General features: G+C 40.5%; 1 protein-coding gene across 3 annotated transcripts in view; it reads right to left on the minus strand.

The window, feature by feature from the left end:
- Positions 1 to 21,759, minus strand: part of slc6a9 (solute carrier family 6 member 9) — a 53,805-nt gene that overhangs the window by 10,045 nt on the left and 22,001 nt on the right. For 2 of the 3 annotated variants that reach the window (XM_061693745.1, XM_061693743.1), the window contains exons 2-7: positions 10,273 to 10,429; positions 5,179 to 5,310; positions 4,010 to 4,277; positions 2,077 to 2,209; positions 1,788 to 1,922; positions 1,372 to 1,475 (exon numbers count right to left, since the gene is read on the minus strand). In XM_061693745.1, coding sequence (XP_061549729.1) covers positions 1,372 to 1,475; positions 1,788 to 1,922; positions 2,077 to 2,209; positions 4,010 to 4,277; positions 5,179 to 5,310; positions 10,273 to 10,429 — 929 coding nt within the window. Of the gene's footprint in view, positions 1 to 1,371; positions 1,476 to 1,787; positions 1,923 to 2,076; positions 2,210 to 4,009; positions 4,278 to 5,178; positions 5,311 to 10,272; positions 10,430 to 17,332; positions 17,465 to 21,759 lie in introns of those variants that run through there. The other variant, XM_061693746.1, reaches the window with a different exon arrangement.

Raw genomic sequence — 21,759 nt, forward strand, 5'->3', positions numbered from 1 at the left:
TGTCAGCAAGTGTGGACGAGCTCAGGAGAGTAAATTACTAAATCCTTTGTTTCCTTATCGCCTTTCCTCTCATTCATTGCCCCACTCCCGTGGTGTTCAGTGCAGTTACCAGTTCCCAACAATCTGTGATTTTCCTGCTGTATTGCCCCATCTCACATCGCATTGTCTCAAATACAAATCACATTTAGGGCATTCACCCTTCAACTTGGCTCCTGGCTCGGTGGCCTTCATTTGGCGAATGTCACATATTCCTGTCCCTCTCACCAGTTGTCTCGAGGCTAGAGTAGCTTTACGTTTCCTCCCTAAAATTGCCTTTTCTTTTTGCCTCTTCATCATTTTAGGCCTATCGAGCTTCACAGACTATTGCAACTAATAAGACGCTGCTCTGTGGCGGTCAGCCCAGTACACAAATAACCTGGAATAGGATATTCACAAACGCCAGACACAAACATTTGCCAATACTCCAATGCATCATGATATGCTTGATCACCACATCAGTTTCAGCAAACATTTTAGTTACACCACATGAGACATGAGATGACATACAGTAGATGGCATGATCTATAAAATAATAACATTTCATTTGTTTATCATTAGTTTATCAAATATGTTTTCTACAATGTGATCATTGGCTCACTTCCACACTGTAAGGAGGTCAAGAGTTTGATCGATGATTCTGCTTGATAATTAAAAAAAAAAAAAAAACACTTATATTGGTTTGAACTAAGGTTATTATAGTGAACGAAAACTAAGTACAATAAAACTAAAATTGAAAAAACTAACTGAAACTACATTTTACGTAAACAAAACTAATTAAAACTAATGATAATTATAGCAAAAATATCCTTAGTTTTCATCCATCCATCCATCCATTTTCTGAGCCGCTTCTCCTCACTAGGGTCGCGGGCGTGCTGGAGCCTATCCCAGCTGTCATCGGGCAGGAGGCGGGGTACACCCTGAACTGGTTGCCACCCAATCGCAGGGCACATACAAACAAACAACCATTCGCACTCACAGTCACACCTACGGGCAATTTAGAGTCTCCAATTCATGCATGTTTTTGGGATGTGGGAAGAAACCGGAGTGCCCGGAGAAAACCCACGCAGGCACGGGGAGAACATGCAAACTCCACACAGGTGGGGCCAGGGATTGAACCCGGGTCCTCAGAACTGTGAGGCTGACGCTCTAACCAGTCGTCCACCGTGCCGCCCCTTAGTTTTCATTTCATACGTAAACTTTTGGAGTTTATTTTAAATGTATTTATTTCAGCACGGCCGTAAGGAACAAGGAAGATCGAACAGTCATTTGGGAATTGTAGTACTTTTACTGTGTGTTGCCGAGAAACATGGATTTAAAAACAGTTCGAAGTACCTGAAACAATTGTTGTGGAACTTGTTATAAGAAGCCATGGTAATAAGACCACCCCAAGCACATCCCAGGGAATAGAAAATCTGTGATGCAGCATCTCCCCACACCTAGAAAAACATCATCAAATTGATGACAGTGTATGAAAGTGTATGTGATAGAGCAATTGTTATTTCTATCTATGTAATTGCAGGGGTTTTTCCCGTAACATAACAGATGTCTGGGTTTTCATAGCGATTGATAGATCAGCATGTAGACCAATGTTGTGATCGGGTTTCATAACAACAACAGGAAAGCATGATGTGCTTCTAATTTTGTTAATTTATTAATTATTCAAAATTATAATTAACCCCTGAAGCTGAAGTATTTTTGGTTTAAGATGGTATCGTTTAAGATTTCAAAAAAGCAATTTAAAAAAATACCTTTGCATCAAGGACCTTCTGCCACTGCGGAGTCAAGTAATACATGATGCCATTGATGGCTCCATCTAGAGTAATCCCGCGAATGAACAGGATGGTCAAAACAACATATGGGAACGTGGCTGTAAAGTACACCACCTGCAAATGCAAACATGTACACAACCACTTAATGAATTCTGCAAAACAGAATAGCGAGATAAGAGGAAATCTACTTGCTCGGTCTGTTTTCATCAGGTCCAACTTGGAACTCTCAACGTACAAGTTCTAAAATATTCACAAATGTTTGACTGACCTTTCCAGAGGATTTGACGCCCCTGATGAGGCAGAGAAAGACCACCACCCAGGACACAGCCAGGCAGCCCAGGATGGGGAGGCGTACTTCTCCAAAGTTCCCAATGCCATCAGAGATGTCCAAAACATAGTGTCTAAAATAAACACATGCGCCTTTTTACAAGCATGTAGGAAATTTTTTTTTTTTCTCTTTACTGACTAGGTTGCTGTATTCAAAACTGCTTTCTAGACTTTAACCCCCTCTATTGATTTTTGCACCATTATTAAGTTACAGCAGCTCATATTTGCATAACACTGGAATAAATTGAATTTACAGTTGTGCGTTTGATGCACATTTTTTTGGTGTGCTAAACATAGGCCATTGTTTTATTTGAGTCATATTCATACTCTGGGTTCATACTGTTCACACAGTGCATTTGAAGGAGTATGAAAGACACGTAAAACCAAAAACAAATACAAATGGAAATACATATAACGTGTCAACGGGACTTGGCATTAACTTTTTTGTTTACCAGTCAGTGTGTGTAGTGGAGAAAAGTATTGTCGGTCAGTTGACTGTCTGTTGTCGTACTAGAGCGGCTCCAACTACCAGAGACAAATTCCTTGTATGTTTTGGACATACTTGGCAAATAAAGATGAGCCTTGAGTTTGACACCTGTGGTTTAGAGGTTGATGTACTTTGAGTTTAATTCCAAACTAGGTACTAGTTAAACTACTACTAGTTCGAATTTAGATGTGGCGGAATGGTGGGTGGCTGGTTAGCACATCTGCCTCACAGTTCTGAGGACCGGGTTTAAATCCCGGCCCCGCCTGTGTGGAGTTGGCATGTTCTCACTGTGCCTGCGTGGGTTTTCTCCAGGCACTCCGGTTTTCTCCCATATCCCCAAAACATGCATGGTATGTTATTTGGAGACTCTAAATTGCCCATAGTTGTGAATGTGAGTGCAAATGGTTATTATTAAATTAACAAATTAAGGTAGGTCCAGCAATTCCCATCATATTTCATTCATGCTTGAATAACGCACTGATGAAACTAGCTGTACTGAAGACAACATCTTTAAAATAATCCCGTTTCACACAGAGCTGTCTTTCGCATACCATGCTGGCACCACCCACATGTGCATCAACTGCTTGTCTGAACCCAAAAGAATCATTTTGATACTGTGCTTGGAATATATTTGGATTGAAAATTTGAGTTATTGAGTGTCTGTTCAACTGATCACAGTATTTGTACACTTGACCGGAGAAGCTTTATTCAGTGTGACGGCATGGTGGACACAAATGCTGAAACAACGGCAATGTTCTTCAATTGTGAGACCTTTTTCTTTAAGTTTTGCATTTTTTACTTGTAAAAATGCGTTCTGAAACACTATTGTATGAGCAAGTGGCCAAAACGCTCCGTTTTTACTGACAGTTTTTATCCATTTTTTATTTCAAAACTGTCTCCAGTAAGTGGCTCCTGACTTCAGATAAATGGGGAATGTCCACCAATAAACTAATGGGGCTGTTAAAAATTGATGAAAAGCATCTAGTCCAAATGTTTGAAACGGGTCCGCCGAAGTGAAGCACGTGTGAGCCAACCTTATCTTAGAGGTGCATGTTGGTCCTCGAGCACAACAAACCAGAATTGCATAATCCTTGTATGGCCTCCAATGGCATTCTTTTCCAAAAATCAGAGTTGACTATGGACAAAAGGCTGGGTAGACCTTGGTCTTGTCACCAGTCAATCACAGGGCACATCCAGTATGGACACAAAATAGCTAACCTCAGCATGTTTTTAGAATGTTGAAGCACAGGGAGAACATGCAAGCTACACACAGGATGGTCCGAGCTGCAATTCAAACCCAGATTTCTTGACTGTGGTGCAGGTGATTAAACCACTCGTCGACCGTCCTGCCCATGATTCAAGATGTTCACAATGATCTGAGACTTACTTCCAGTATTCCTCGCTGGGGCTGGTTCTCTTGGTGCGGTTTACTAACTCACTGACTCCGTCCACCATGCTACGAGTGACGTTAGCCATACTGCCATTGCTTTGGGGTACCACTCCACTGCAGTCAGGCGTATTCCAGGGGTTGTTGCAGTACGTCCATGGCAGTACGTTTGTCATGGATGTGAAAAAGTAGTAGAAGGCAATGCAAATAACCACATTGTAATAGATCCCGATATAGGTGGACACCACCATCATGCCGTAGCCCACACCTGCATGGAAGAAGAAAGGATTAGTTTGTGGTAAATACGGTTAGAATAACAACATTAAATACTTATAATTACAATGATAAAAATGAATCACCCTCACTTGCCTCAGTGTATGTATTAGATTAAGAAAAAAATACTTTACTTTTACATTTACTTTTTGAATAAGTGCATTTTGATTTATGTTTGTGGTTTTCACGTGCAACTGAAAGGCTTGAACCCACTTTGAAGTGGCGGGTTGGCCAATCCTCCACTTCAAACACTGAAGTTGTGTTGACCCAGGTGAACACAACCCTGAACTTTGGACAAAGCGGCCCCATCCACATTTGAATTATGAGTCACATTTTGGAGAAACTTTGATAAACTCTGGGAGATTGTTTACTGTTTGAAAAAACAAATTTTACTTTTATAAGAGTTTGCTTCTGAAGAAAACATACTAGGATATTTTGTAGTAAAAACAAAAAAAAAATGAAATAGATAATTTTTTTAAATTGAGGCCCACCCCTACTTTTTATCAATGTTAATTCTAACGAATTAGAGGCGTTGTAATTAATCTAAATTAATTTCATTTTAATTATATAACAATATTTGTCATAAAAGCAACATGGTTCAATTTCAACGGATTTAGGTGGACAACTGAATAGGATAATTGACACCGACAGGAATGTTGTTAACTCTGGAAAAATGCATTTAATTGCATTTCAATACAAAACAGTAGAAAAACTAATAGAAAATATCCCTGGTCAAAATTAAACAAAACTAAAGTTAAAGTGCCATTTTAGGACAATTTTTTTAAGAACAGTATTGCCTTTAAATGGTTTCTGGGTGGCAGTTGACAAGTTGGATCACATGAGTCTCCAAAAATTCCAGCTCAGCGTTCATGAGAATCACATACAAACACACAAACCTTTGAACATTGGGCTAATCTTCCAGACCCCAAGACACCCCTGGCTGGCGAACTGCCCGAAGGACAACTCAAGAAAGAAGAGTGGAATGCCACAGAACACCAGCATGATAAAGTACGGGAGCATGAAGGCACCTGGAAGGGGAGACAGTCACGATTCAGTCAACACAAGCTTGTAAAGAAGAACGAGTGCCCAGGAGAATTCCGATTATATCAAGCCAACTTGGAAACAAACTTACATTAGGAGATGGAGGAATTACTTCAAACATAGAGAGAAGATTAAAAGAGAGACAATTAATGAAATATTGGTGGGGAGGCGGGGGGGCGGGCATGACTATGTCGTACATAAATATCTGTTTCATTGGTAGCAGAAGAGAGCTGAACTAGTCAGTGGAATTGTAATCATCTGTAACGTTACAGTACATAATGGAAAGCAAAAGTCATAATAGTCTAATAATGAAGTTGTGATATTGCAGGCATAAACGTGCACTGCGACCATAAAGATAGTGACTGTTGAGGATATTGACAAGTTAGACTTTTGTATAAGTTTCTCAAACAATTATGGAGGTTTGGCTACTCAACACGATCATCAGTATAAACAGTTTAATGAGATTGTGTAAGCATTTGTGTCCGTTTCTATTCAAGCTATAATCCACAACTTTTTTTTTTTTCTAGAGGAGATGACATAATGCTCCTCTAACAGCTTGCTGTATTTGTCAGTATCTTATTTTTTATATTTAGTAAATGCCCTATTAATTTCCCATGCTGGCCCATGACTGCACAGAAATGACGTTAGATCCCAATCAAACAAAGCAGACATATCAAATGGTCTGATCTCAGACCTTCACATGAATCTCTTCTGTTTGACTGAAACCTGGTTTAGTCAAGATAAATGTGTCAGCCCAATTGCATCTACCCCTCTATCAAATAAAAAACTTAACTTTAACGCTTTTGAAAGTCCTGTTTTCGACCTTCCTCCTGAAGTTCACAGGGCCCAATAACATTGCCATTATTTGTCATTTACCGCCCTGACTCTGAGTTCTTAACTGAATTCTCAGAGCTGCTATCAAGCCTAGTTCCTAGTATAGATAAAATAATCAGAGTGGGTGACTTTAACATTCATGCTTATGTTGAAAATGACAGCTCATCTTTTATTAGAAACAGTTGGGTTTGCCTTGTTGAGGAAAGCCAAGCAAAGCAAATTTATTTATATTGCACATTTCATACACAAGGTGTATATATCTTTAAATGATAAAAAGCATTTAAAAACAAAGAAAAACAAAAGGTTGTAAAAAATTTAAACAAAGAGTAAACTAAAAATACAATTTAAAAAAAGCATACAGTGCAAGAAAGAAACGTCAATTCTGTTGGCAACTTATTCCCTGTGTGTGCAGCATAAGAGCTAAATGCTGCTTCATTGTGTTTGTTTTGGACTCTGTGCTCCACTATTTGACCTGAGTCTGTAGCTCTTAGAGCCCTACTGGGTTTATATTCCATTAAGATTTATTTCATGTATTCAGGACCAAAACCATTTATTGGTTTATAGAGCAGTAGCAGAACTTTTCTAAACTATTAGACCAACAGAACTATTATAAAGCTGACTGGGACTGTTGTGGTTTAATTGAAGACAGTTTTGGCTCATCCATTTATATTGTTTTAGACAGTGACACATCACCTCAATTGAACTGTAGTCATCTGGAAACTGCGTGTCATCTGCATAACTATGATTGTCAACATTAAGGTTCTGAAGAATTTGACCCAAGCGTAGCATATACAGGCTGAACAGGAGGGTCCAAGAAATGAGCCTTGAGGGACCCCGTAGGTCACTGCCATTCGATGAGATTGAGCACCTCTAATTCTTATGAAACAACTGTTTTCCTCCAGGTTTGACCTGAACTATTTAAGGACTGTTCCATTTAGTCCAACCCACATTTAACTGTTCAGCAGTATGTTATGATCTACCGTATCAAAAGCGGCACTGAGATCCAACAAGACCAGAATTGACACCTTTCCCCGAGTCAGTATTCAACCTTATATGATTTGGTTCTTTGATAAGAGCTGATTCTGTGATTCTGAGTTCGGAAACATGATTGAATCTGTCAAAAAGTCCATTTAAGTTTAAGAAATTGCTCAGTTGATGAAAAATAACTCTCTCGACAATCTTGGCTTGAAGGGGAACTTTGAGATAGGTGTATAGCTTGCTAACATGAAAGCATCCAGCGTTGTATTTTTTAGAAGAGGCTTAATGGCAGCCACGAAACTTGCCTGACTGAAGTGAGCAAATAATTATTTGCTGCAAATCAGCTAGCATTTCACAATAGTTTTGAAAAAGTCAGAGACCTACTGTATGGCCTTAACATTGATAATTTAACAATATTCCCACAAAATCATCAACTATCTGACTACTGCCTATCCACCTTTACCTTCTAGTTAGTCGAATGCACTCACGCAGGCATAACAAACTCCAGTGTGTGTTTACTAGATGCTTCTGTCGCTAAATTTAAAGGAGGCCGTTGGTCCTATCATTGAGTCAATACTAGGCATTACCAAAAAAGACAATCTCAACACCAGTTTCAGTCCAGCTCAAATGGATGAGTTTGTAGATGATGCAGCTACCTCTCTGTGGGCAAATATAGATTCCATCACACCTCTAAGACATAAGTAAAGAGACCAAAAGAAACTAGCCGCTTAAACCGCTAAGTCAAAAACAAGATTTAAAAAATTATAAATATATATACACTATAGTACCAAGACGGTGCTAGTGAACGTTACAACCTGCTTACTGACGCCGACAAAGTCCGCGTCTCTATACTTGTCCTATTAGACCTTAATGCAGGCTTTGACACCTTTCCAGTGCTAGCCTCACTCCATTGACTTCCTAGATTTTGAATAAAAATCTAAATGTTTTTCCTCACCTACATAGCACTATAAAATCAGGGACCGCTATACCCTAAACACCTTGTGGTGCCTACTAGAGCACTACACAAAGCTCACAATAACTTGGGGTCCCAGAATCTAAAAGGAAGAAAAGAGGAAGAAATGGGATATAGAATTTCCATTTATCAGGCTCCTGTCCTATGGAACCATTTTACAGATTTGGTCCGCAAGGCCGACACTCTCTCACTGTTTAATAGAAAAGCCAAGCTTTCTGCAAGTTTATCAGTTGTGTGTTCAATAACCACATATTTCATAGACTACTTATTAAATAAATCCACGAGTAAATTGAAACGAGATCATCATTATTTCAGATTTCATACTTTTGTGACTTTTTTTTGGTGGTGTGCCGTGAGAATGTTCTAATGAAAAATCGGTGCCTGTATGCCATAAAGGTTGGGGAACACTGAAGCAATACATGGGCTACATCAGCTATGTGTACTCTTCCCTATGAAAGACAAAACTTGGGGCTCTATTTTCGTGACTTGCGCAAATCCAGTGTGGTGCGTGGCGTCACTTTGTGAGGGGGTGGACTAGACTGGGTTGACGTAATCTCTCAGACGCGCACAGCAATTATATTTAATATTTAGCAAAAGGAGCTGTGCCAATCAAAGTGTCTTATTTCATTCATTCCTTTTAAGTGAGGCGCAATGACGGTCTCGCATGCATGGAGAGATCAATCCATGCCTGACCGAGCATTTTCCCTTGGCCGGTGTGGCAAAAGATCCGTCCATCCATCCATCCATTCGGGCGAGAGGCGTGGTACAGCCTGAACTGGTCGCCAGCCAATCGCAGGGTGGCAAAAGATAATGTGATTGAATACAATATGAGCTGGTGATAAGTGAGGGCGACTTAAACATGTCTGCAGACCTCATGAATCCATCCCCAGTCATGCATGATCGTTCATGCATGTGCCGACCTCAATCCTGTCCAATCGAAGCGGGTTATTGCATACCCTTTAAAAAAACAGCACAAATAGTCTCAAATGTTGACGCCATATAGAGGAGAGCGAAAGAGGACTCAGCGATCCATGCGTGACTGGATCACTGAACGTTAACGGTATACCCTTATTAAATACAGAATGAGCCGGTGAAAAATCGCTGGTGACTTAAATATTGTATGTCCGCAGACTATATCCCCTCAAAAGATCGTTCATTTCCACCTCGCCGTCCCCGGCCCACATAGCAGCGTGCCAGCCAGGAAAAAAATATAATAATGATAAAATATAATAATGATGACAAAGGTAAGAATACATTAAATGATTATATATTTGTACAATAATTAAGAGGTTTGGATCCCCACTGTTGAAATAATCTGTCATCCACTACACACCTCTGAGGACCTCAAAATCACATTAGATCCCTTAGCAACAACTTAGATGTGGTATGAGCAGGCCTAGGTTTTTACACACTTTCTGTGCACCAAGATCTCACTGCGCCTAGTGCATCTTCAAGGGCACACCCTCGCTGCGCCGAAACTACCCAGCTAGGCGCAGACCAGTCTGCAGAGGTGGCAAACACGTGCAGCAAGCCTTGCGTGGGCATGAATATCAAGATGTACACCATTTGCACTCCGGTGCACACTGCGCAGTCGACGAATTTGGAGCCCTTGATGTTTAAACACAGCTTTGAGCTGTATTGATAGGCCTAATGGTACATGACTCATGTTGCCACATTAATTACGACGGAGAGATAAACCAAAAAGCCGGGTGAGCGCAGAAATTTACAGTGTGCCATAAATATCTGAATCCATGTGTGGTAATCTTTCTTCATCAAATCGCTGTGAAAACCTTTTTTTTTTTTTTAACATAATCTTGTTTGTTTTGTGGAAGCTATCAGGACTCATGCGCCAGTGAACTAAAAAATTACATTTGATACAGGCGTCATGTCCAAAAACATTGCTAAATGGAGCTGTAAATGCCTGATTTACATCCAAATGACGCGTTCCTAATTCAATTTCATCCAATTATACTGAGGTAAATATAAATTGTACAGTAAGCATGACTGAGTAGAGAATTTACTGTTAAAGGAACTAAACAAAAATACAAAATAAAAGTATTTGTTTTTGGTCTTCATTCATTCCTTTTTTGTTCTGTTCTGTGGATTTGTTTGATTTATTATGCACCTTTGCATGCAATACGTTTCTCTATGATAAAATGCCTACCTCCTCCATTTCTGTAGCAGAGGTAGGGAAACCTCCAAACATTGCCCAGGCCCACAGCATAGCCAACACTCGTGAGGACAAACTCAATTTGGTTCCCCCAGTTCCCCCGCCGGGAGTTTTCATCCTTCTTCACTGGCTCACCTGGAACTGCTCCATTCTACAACAAGGACACAGTGAAGGTCAGCTCATGTGAAAGCCAGTCAATGTGTTACACATGTCACCGCTGCAGCAAATCCAACAGAAATGTTCTGTGCATGTCAAACACATTCCTTTTACATGGATATGGGCGGCATTATGCTGACCTGCAGGAATATATAAATTCTGAATTCTATTCAGAAAGTCGAGGCGACGATTATACTGGTGGCAATACACTTTTGCGGACAAGCACAGACACAATTCAGTGACTGGATTATAAATGAAGCACTATTACAACCGTTAACGATTTAAAATGATGATTCAAAAATTTTATTGTCAAAATAACTACAAATACTGCATTAGTTTGTGTTTTTTTTTTTAAGTATCATTTCAATTGGTTAACATCCAATCAGTGTACTCAATAGACATCTACTACGGCATGTCTTCTCTCTCTCCATTTCATCTTAAGCAGGTACTTAGGGTCAATAGATCTCAAATGCAAAGGACTTTCATTTGCAAGTTTAGCATGAAGTGAATGCAGTGGAGTAGACAGGATCTAAAGTGAACTCATCGCCTTGAGAAGAACCCATAAGCATTTGGTCTTGTCGTCCTGATTTCAAGCTTCCATCTGCTGCCATCAGATGGTCGCGCGCTCTTTCTCTCTCACTCTCTCTCTCTCCTGACCTGCTTTATAACCTCAGCTACCGTGCTGTGAAAAAGTATTTACCACTTCCTGATTTCTGATTTCCTTTTTCATGTTTATCACACTTCAATATTTCAGATTATCAAACTCATTTTAACATCTTACGAAGACAACTCAAGTAAATATAAAGTATAAAAAGTTTCTAAATGATGATTTTCTTTTTCAAGGGGGAAAAAATATCCCGTACCCCCTGAACTTAACTGATTGAGCCGCCCTCGCCAGCGATAACTGGCGGTGAGATTTTCTCATGAGGGTGGAGGAATTTTGGCCCACTCTTCCTCGCAGAATTGTTTGAAGTCAGTCATATTGGAAGGTTTTCGACCGAGGACTACCCGTTTGAGGTCATACCATTGCTTCTCAATTCATTTAAGTCCGACCTTTGGCATGGTCACTTCAAAACCTTCATTTTGTTTTTTTCTGCCCTTCAGAGGTATAGTAGACTTGCTAGTATGTTACGGGTCAGTCCTGCTGTATAAACCAATAGCACTTGAGGTTGAGGGCACAAACTGATGACTGGACATTTGCCTGCAGGATTTTCCAGTAAAGCAAGTGACAGCAAGTCCTTTAGATCCTAAAATAGCAAAGCGGACCCCGACCATCACCTTGCCACCACCATATTTGTCATGAACGGAACAGAGGATAGGACCCAAAAAATGCACGACTCCAAAACAAATGGACAGTTTCCAAAAAGAGAGGTTTAATATACGGGCGTAGGTCGGTACACAGGCAGGCAATCCAAGAAAGGCAACAGTATCCAAAAACATGAGGCAAAGAGGCGAGATCAATAATCGGAACAGGGTCAAGTCTTACTGTGAGTCTGTGACGTGGAAACACGGAATGCGACGACAAGGTACAACAAACTGGTGATGAGAGGGAATGAGACACGAGGTTAAATACAAAGGGTAATTAGGGTGAACGAGGCACAGGTGGTGAAGATGCGCACAGGAGCAGGTGTGTGTGGGAAACAGGGGGAAAACAAAAACCGGAACACACACCCATGACAATATTGACTGTTGGCATGATGTTTTGTTTTTTTCTTCCCCTGAATAAATAAAATCATCATTTAGAAACAGACTCTATGTTGACCTTTGTGTGTGAGGAAGCAAATGAACACACTTGCACTTGAAATTGAAATACAGTTTTACATTGATCACGCTATATTAAAATGTGAAAACAGTTACCAGCAGAAGATGCTCTGTTTGAACATTCTCCTCTGAAAATAGGAATGAGATGAATATCCAGCAAAAAGTAAGGATGGTAATACAGAAAGTAGGTTGAATCATTAGCTACTCTGTCCTCCAATTAACTAAACAGGTACAAGCTGTTTATGACTTATAAAAAAAATGAAATGGCTCAGCATGAGCATTACATATCTACATATTGTCATACAGCAAATGGTAAAAGGCTTTTCACTTGTATAGTGAACTTCGACCTTGAAGCTACTGAAAGCACTCAGCCCCCATTGAACTAACAATGACTCGGCATCAGGAACAAATGGAAAACTTTGACATATTCGAAGAGAGCCGAGGATCAAACCCACATCCTTCGGGTTGCGAGACGGCCACTCTTAACTCGTGAGACATGAAGCCCGCTGTGGCTGAGAGAAGTTGGCCTGTATTAGGAGTAAGGCATTTGTAAGGCATCTGTATTTGAAGGAAGGCCTTTCATGCAAATGTATTTCACAATAATAATACAAAGGTAAATAAAATGCATCCATCCATTTTCTATGCTCCTAGTCCTGTTCAGGGTCAAAGGATATTGGGGTCTATCCCAGCCAACTTCAGCAGAAAGGCAGCCTACACCCGAGATTGGTCACCAGTAAAACACGGGACACAGACAGACAGCCATTCACAGACATTCACACCGTCACTGAGTGAACCCATACGGCCTGCACAAATGAACCACTACATCACTGTCTTGGTAAATAACGTCTTATATATTTTTTACATTTTTCAGCCAACGTGCACCTCACGTAATTAAGGCCACCTTGTGGCATCACCGGTTTTTCTGTGCTGTTTTCATCTCCCCCACCTTGTTATTTACTGCACAGCCACAGTGCCATCGTGAGGTGCGGCATGCATTTATTGTCTTTTCAAAGCAGGCCACTATTTGAGGATTTATTGCAAGAGAGTTTACATAGAATAAATGAAGACTCATTGATATTTTTTGTTGTAATTGGAGGAAACCAAGTTCTGATGAGTAGGTAAACACTTTTCTGCTGGCACATACAGAGGAAAGAAGTGAGTAAAGAAAATAAAGTAATTAAAAGACAGCCACGAGCGCAAATTCTACACTATGCCGAGCGGTGCCGTAGTTCAACCGAGAGGCATGAGTAAGGGAAGAGGCTGAATCAGTTGGACACCCACACACAGCAACAAGTTCAAAAAGTAAACAGCAGACATTTTTTCTTCAGAAAGTCTTTTAAGTCTAGCTGTGCTTGCATGTCAGAAAAGTAAAATAACGGCTCTGTCTTTAGCATCCCATGATCTTGGAGCAGGTGGAACACACAGGGAGCAGAGCAAAGCAAGTGTTGTTGAGGTGATTGCTCAGAATGAAACTCGTCCCAGCAGTCGAGATGTGCCCTCGCAGCGGTCCACGTATTACTCGGACCGTGTCTGAGGTTGATTTTGGAAAGAGTGCCTTCAGAAGATACACACACACAGATGAATAAACACACAGTCTAATATGTTGGCTCAGGCAAAAGTCTCAAACTAAACAAATACTGTAAACACTGGGAATTATATTGGAAGGATAACAGAGTCCATAATAAGGTAAAACTAAACAAATACTGAAAATAATGGGAACGATATTGGAAGGATTACAGAGTCCATAATTAGGTATACACTTTCACAATAACTATGATATCCCACCATGAACTAAAATGAATCATTATTAAAAGTTAGTGAGACTTTGTGTTAAGATGTGTTGCAATGAGATGGAATTTAGTTGACATAAAATTGTATGTTGTGGTCAAACTGATATTATAGTTTTTCTATTCAAAGAAACACCAGCAACTTTCAAAAAGGAATATAACACAGTGCTTTACGTTAGGCTTGCAATGTTAACATGATAACACTAACTTGTTTGGAATTCTGTTCACGTCCTAATTAGTAAACAACCAGTAAACAAACTACTGAGATAGATTAAACTGTCCTATAGTATGTCGGGTAATCAGGCTCGGCGTATACTTTCCATGGAAGGTTTTGGGGAAATCTTCAAAATTAGATGTCTTGAATATCTGGTAATTGAAATAAATTAGTGGAAGTACTATATATACAAAAAAAAAAAAAAAGAGAGCTTTTGTCAAAAGCAGGCATTCATACAAAAACAACAACAGGCATGTTAGCTGTACAAATCATCCATCCATTTTCTACATCGCTTATCCTCACTAGGGTGGAGCCTATCCCAGCTAACTGGGGGCGGGAGGTGGGGTACACCCTGTACTGGTCACCAGCCAATTGCAGGCCACATACAGTATAGACAAACAATCATCACGTTCACACCTACGGACAATTTAGAGTCTTTAAATAACCTACCGTGCATGTTTTCTGGGATGTGGGAGGAAATCGGAGTACCCGGAGAAAACCCACACAGGCACGGGGAGAACATGCAAACTCCACGCAGGCGCGGCCCTCGTCAGGATAAGTAGTATAGAAAATAGATGGATGGATGGATGAAATACTTCTACTGGTTGAGTGCCAAAAAATGAAATCCTGAATTTGAATCCTCATCCCAAAGTAAAATTAATTTACTAACAACTACACAATTACTCATTATCTGTGATGTTTTAAAAAACAAAAGTTAAGGTGTTCAAGCAAAACATACAGTATAACGTAATGTATGTGCAACGACAAATAAGTAAAAGAAATAATTGTAACAGATATTAGAAATTGAAGGCATGCTGAAATGTTTACAATTGGTTGTAAAATCTAGCAATGTGAAGACAAAGTGATGTTTTCCTCCAGGCTAAGAGCTAACATAAATCAAAGAAAGGTAACCTTTGCTTATTAGCTGGACCCCCTGGGCAAAACTTGAACTTTGAATTTCTCATGACATGTTTTCTAACATAAGAGACCCTGATGTCTCCACCCAGGTGTTGTGGCCTATGGTGTTGGCTCCTATGAGCTGTGTGGTCAGTCACACAACAGTCACTGACTCCATTTCTCTGTCCCATGTTTTTTTTTTTTTTTTTTTTTTTGTGGACCATCTGGGCTTTATGTAAGACCACACATGGCCTTTGCCTGGTTTTAGCAACTTTCCTCTATTTTCAAGGTCGTTTTTGAGTCTGTTTACTTTTGTGAAGCGTGTGTACATCTGTCACTCTGTCACTTTGCTGCCCCCTGCTTCGGGACACCACAAAATCAACAACATACCTCTGATATTCATTTGACAAATATAAATGCAAATATGTACAATCGGAACATGTGATACTACATTTAAATAGTTGTTTTCAAAAAGCCTCCCATGTCATTTCAATCATTTCGTTGAACACATGCACATATTATCTTGCAATCAATGATCACGCTCAGTTATTCAAAGTGGCACACCTAATCTTCACTCAACCTATCCAGAATTTAGTAAACATGTCTGTCTGCAATGACTGAATCCACTCAACCATGATGGGACAAAAAGCCCACCGGATCCCCACCAAAACAGACGGTTCAAAGCCCTCTTTATGAGTGAGCTGTGAGGTGAAAGTAATCGGCCTAAAGACAGTGTAGAATGTGGCTTCTCAACTTGCTACCATTGGGACCACATATACCAAAAGATCCTCTTGGACAGAGACCGAATTCATCCTCGTGCACGGTTGAATAATAGCGATCAATTGATGAGGTGTCACGGATAGAAGGGTCGAAAAGGATGTCCATGGTGGATTGGCCATCCAGAAGTTTAACACTAGAAAACCCAGGGTTTTCTTACGACTAAAGATTACATCAGTCCATACACTGCAAACGTGGCTCAGTATTGTATTAGCAAGCTGGTGTACGTCTGCAATCACGAGCTACATTTTAATATTGTGAGGTTGTTGTTTTTTTTGAGGAATTTTCATTTCTATCCATTTCTGACACAATTATAATTTTGTTATTTAACACGAAGCGATCATATACCCTGCGATTGGCTGGCAACCAGTTCAGGGTGTACCCCGCCTCCTGCCCGTTGATAGCTGGGATAGGCTCCAGCACGCCTGCGACCCGAGTGAGGATAAGCGGCTCAGAAAATGGATGGATGGATGATCATATACCGTATTTAAACAGAAAACAACATAGAAAAATAAACGTTATGGACAACTGCTGTTTCTTGCCATGTTGTGATTCTAAACTTTCCCAATGTTTCAAAGCATTTGTGCAAGTTTTCTGCAGTTAGTGTATGTATGATCTTATTTTATATATGGTACCTTACTGTAGCATGTTGGGGAGTCTGTGAGCAGTGTTTCCCAGCATGCTTTGCAGGGTTCAGCAGCAGTGTGTTTTATCGAAATGTGATGGTACTGTAGTAGGAGTGCTATACTGTTCTGAACAAGTTTGTTGATTTTGCTGCTTATGTTTCTGTTACATGAGTACGGGTATGAGGGAAATAAGTGGCCCTTCGGTGTTGTACTGTATATCTGTCCATTGTAACTGTAGGACAAAAATGTCAAACTTGAAATAATGCTGAGATTACTATGTAATATACCTAAAAGATGACAGCCCTCCTATGTCCACTTGGAACTAATTGGTGATCGTTAGCTTATGTCAAATAAGATGCATATTTTTTTTGCTGTGGCCTTTCTCATAGGGGTACATGATGTTGAAATGAATTCTTTCACCATCGGATTTGAACCCAGGTCGTCAGAACTGTGAGGCAGATGTGCAAACCAGTCTTCCACCGTGCCACCATGTTGAAATTCTCATAGTATATATAATATAAATAATATTTATATTATCGTACATATAAAACAATCATAACTGAAGCTAATGCTGGATGTCAGGTCAGTATTGGCGCCAACACTGACCTGATTGGTAAGATTTGTGCATGTATACAGCTACACAGTATTAGAAGACACATGAGGATGAACCACAGCAATCTGAAACTCTTGAAGTTTAACTCAATGCGCAAAAACGCTTTTAGCTCTATGACTGAGCACCAATTGTGATGGGTGTCGATCTTTTTGTTTGGATTTTTTTCTGCCTTCGGTTTTCTTGCACTTTTTTAAACATCAGCTTTGTCTTTCAGGTAGCTTACCTTGACATGATGTTCCATGTTGAGTAACTTGCAAGAGCAGCATCGGTTTCTAATGGTCCAAATAATGTATGACTGGCCAACCTCACTAACTTCCTGATACTATTAGGACTTCACACAGCATGCTGGAGTCCTGAAATACCTCCCCCTGGGGGAGGGCTTGCGGGCTAGTTATGTCTACGTGTTTGTTTCTTTGGGAAGAGGGAAACGTGGTAGTGAAGGGGAGGTGTGGCCAAGAAGCAACTCGAATGGGGTTTGAGGTTGGGACCAAGGGCAGCGAGGGGAGCCAAACATTTTATGTTTGAAATCAATACATACTGAAAAGAATTCTGAACATGAACAAGGTGTGTTTATTCAAGTGTATATAAAGTTAATGCGGGTATTACACTATGAGGAGTTTTAAAGAGAGTTGTCACAATTAACTTTCCCATAGACGTCAGTACTCTGAAGTCTTGACATATACACACAAACGGACACACGAAAACAATGCAATGTGTTCTGTATGTTCTTTAGATCTGGATCTTAATGGAAGCACGCAAGATGTTTTAATTAGCTCAAGATCTGATGAAAATTTTATTACAAACATTGTTGGTGGGAGGCACGGTGGACGACTGGATAGCACATCTGCTTCACAGTTCTGAGGACCAGGATTCAAATCTGCCCTCACCTGTGTGGAGTGTCCATGTTCTCTCCGTGTCTGTGTGGGTTTTCTCTGGGTACTCCGGTTTCCTCCCACATTCCCAAAACATGCCAGGTAGGTTGATTGAATATATGATGAAACCCTCTGATGGAAACCATAACATGAAAAATGAGTTGACACTCATGCTCTAGTGTAGGCAAACATACTGTCACTCGCCTGACAAGTGCAAGCAGCGTGGGTCCAGTTTCCATCCATGAGTGTGAATGATTTTCTGTCTCTGTGGGCTCTACAGTGCATTTGCGGCGGGGCGCAAATGCCGGGGGATTCTGATTTTGTAAGGCTTCCGGCACGTGTTTTCCAATTTGGCAGACCGGTCTGCGCCAAGCTGGGCGTTCCGACGCAGCGAGGGTGTGCCCTTGGAGATGCGCCTGGCGGAGTGACAATTTGCTGGCAGAAAGTCGCTCTAAATTTACGCCTGCTCAGACCACATGTAAATGCCGGCGCAGCTGGTCTTACACAGTTTTGGTGAATTTAATAGGGGAACATGCAGACAGATGCGGAAGTTCGCAGACATAGTTAAGTCGTCAGTGTTTATACCATTTCATCCTGTATTGAAGAAGGGTACCTGCCCACATTGTCATTACGCCACATTTAAAGGGAACAAGAGCAGCCACTTTGATTGGCGGCAAATTAAGCCCGCTGTCAACACACAGCCCGCTCACTGTTGAATCCACCAGGCTGCGCTGGTCTATGAAATGGCCTGTACTGGTCTAATCCACCCCTGGCACACAGTTGTGCTGCTCGCCGCGCCGGCTTTACGCCGGTCACGGTCATGGGTCCATATGTGTGCCCTGGGAATCTCTGGCGACCAGTCCAAGGTGTAATCTGCCTCTTGCACATCGTCAGCTGTCCCTCATACTACTGCAATCATTACTACTCAGGGGTTGTTGGTTTCCTTTATTTATTTTTTAAAGACAAATGGACATTATATTATAGGAAAGGTGACAAATGTCATATCAATGGGATATTCACATGCATGAATAATGCAAAAATAGACAAAAAGACACACACACACACATTTGCTACTAATCTAATAGATACACTTGTCATTGCAGTTATTCCTCATTTTAGAAGGAGGGCAATTTGAGGATAATCTCTAAATCCGAACCTGTTCTCTAATAGAGCAGTCTGTCAACATGAGAATGAGCAAATGAGAAATAGGATGAGGCAGGCTGAAATAGAGATGGATCCTGAGAGCTGTTTGAGGAAAAAAGACTGATCAGCAGAAAGTATAAAATAGAAGCATTTGAGACTGACAGACAGTGATGTTTGCAGACAGTCAGGAAGCCACAGCCGTGCGCAGCACATCCTACAACAAAACCCCCCACACCCCTTGCTTATTCACTCATTTGCTTAACAAGTTCACTTGTGCGTAGGCCTTTATGGGTATGGCTGTCAAGTGATGCGCGAGAATGGCCTGCGGAGTTGTTGGCTCTCGCAAGCTGTTCACCTGCATCCCCCTCAACCCTCCCACTATAATCACCACACACACACACACACACACACACACACACACACACACACACACACACACACACCTCTCCTTTTAACATGCATGCTGTGCTCAATTATATGAGCAGTGGAGCTGAAATGTATTGTTGTAAGGCTTGCTTTGTCAAGTAATTAATTTACTCAGGTTAAAAGCTAAATGCCACTGGCTTGCAGTCTATAAGTGTGCTGCATTTCTCCATTTTTCGTTTTGCTTTTCGAGCCTCTTTTTCAGACCAAACGTTCACACAAATAAGTACAGTAATCTGAACCACAACAATAAAAGCAGTCGAGCAGAAGCATTACTGGGCTTATTTAATTGCTTAAATTAGTACCACTATACATAAATTGCCAACAACTAGGAATTGGTAAATGTATAGCTGGCTGGATGGATGGATGGATGGATGGATGGAAATGGGGAAAATAATGTAGTGCACTGGGTTCAACCATCAGAGACGCTGTTGATTCCATCTCATTTAGTTTGCAATTTAAAGAAAATCATAATGTCAGCAGTGGGAACTTGGTCTAATCCACACAGACCACTACTAAGTCAACTCCTCCGGGCAGCATTATTCTGCTCAACACAACACCTCCATTGGAACAGAAGTTCAACACACTCACAGGCACCATTAAAATTAGGCCTTGATAATTTAGCTTCAGATTGTTCGAAAGCAAACAATACAAATGGGTAGTTTTGAAAATGCATTACTTTCTTCCCTTTTAATTGCAGGTCAACAGTTTTTAGGAGTGAAAATGATTTTTTTTTTTGCATATGAGTATGATGTGTGCAGAATGTGGACTGGAATTTCATTTATTGATGAAATATCTTGTCTATCAGTCACAGTACTGTCACAGTGTGTTTGCTCGAGAGGGAGAAAGCACAGTGACAAAACCACATGCAAGTTCAAAATATGAATAAACATCACCTTATCTTTGTATAATTGGTGTGGGAGTGTTGGAGAAGGGCTGTCACTATCAAATCGTTTTAGAACCGATTCTCCTATTGATTATTGATCGACAATTGAATAATAATCGTCCCCCCACTGTCACTAAAACAAAACAAAACAAAAAAGTTTGTTTTTTTAACTACTAACATGCATTTTATTCTCATTTATGAGGGATGGACTTCAATCCTTAAATTGCATATACTGGTAATGAGTGTATTATGTAAATTTAGTGTACAGAATTTCAGACAGCAAAATGCTAAATGGTTAGCAGTCGCGATAAGCATTAGCGCGCTAGTGATTACCATTTTAGGTCAAAAAATGCTAACTACCATTCAGCTCACTCATACTTATCGTGTTATATGTACATTACACATCTAACAGTGTCTTAAAAATCACTTACAGTCGTTCCTTTGTCATTTTCGGCAAGGTTTAATTGGCCCAACACTGCGTCCATCTGCAATAAATGTTCATGTGAAACATGGTTTCCGGCGGCAAAAAACATGGTTCTGGGCGAACTGTTTGTTTAGGCTCCGGCGGAGCTTCGAGGGAGAAATTTTGTGTCGACAATTTTTTGAAGTCGACTGAGCCGAGTTATTCAATTTCTTTCCCGACCTTATGTTGGATTGATCATCATTGATCATTTCTATGACTACTTAATGATTATTTGTGCGTGTCATATGTGTTCCAAGATGGCAATGAGGCTTGAGGTCCAGAGTACGTTCAAACTGGATGAGTAGACATTGGACTCCATTGGAACTGCACCCACCTATACTTAGTTCAGATCCAACCCAACCCAGTTCACCCTCCCAATTCTCACTCTTCAATAAGAAGCCCGTCAACACTGAGCTACTTATGTGATCAAATTGAAAGTGATACAGAAAGTGTATATTACAACACATTATCTGCCATAGTCTATGCGCGACTCCTCTGATTGAGAGCTAACCAGCTTCAACGGAGACAAGACCACCAACAAAACAATCTTCAAGATGTAAACCCTTTAACCCTAACCAAAGACCGCCTGCTTACTTTAAGCAACACCATGTTGAGAACCAACTTCTGATGACATGCCATTTGTTTGTCATTCATTTTATGAATGGAGCGATTGACTAGTACAAAGTAATCAAACTTTACATCAGAACAATGTATTAAAAATGTTTTATCTTCACTTACAGAAGACTTTGTCGACACAATCTCCTTTAGCACAAGGCTGCAAAGATGACTGAAAACATTGTAATTTCCAAGCTGGGCCAGTAGGGCGCAATGTCACTTGAAGTTACACTAGTGCTTGCAAACCA

The sequence above is a fragment of the Phycodurus eques genome, chromosome 13, assembly GCF_024500275.1.
Source record: "Phycodurus eques isolate BA_2022a chromosome 13, UOR_Pequ_1.1, whole genome shotgun sequence".
Lineage (NCBI taxonomy): Eukaryota > Metazoa > Chordata > Actinopteri > Syngnathiformes > Syngnathidae > Phycodurus > Phycodurus eques.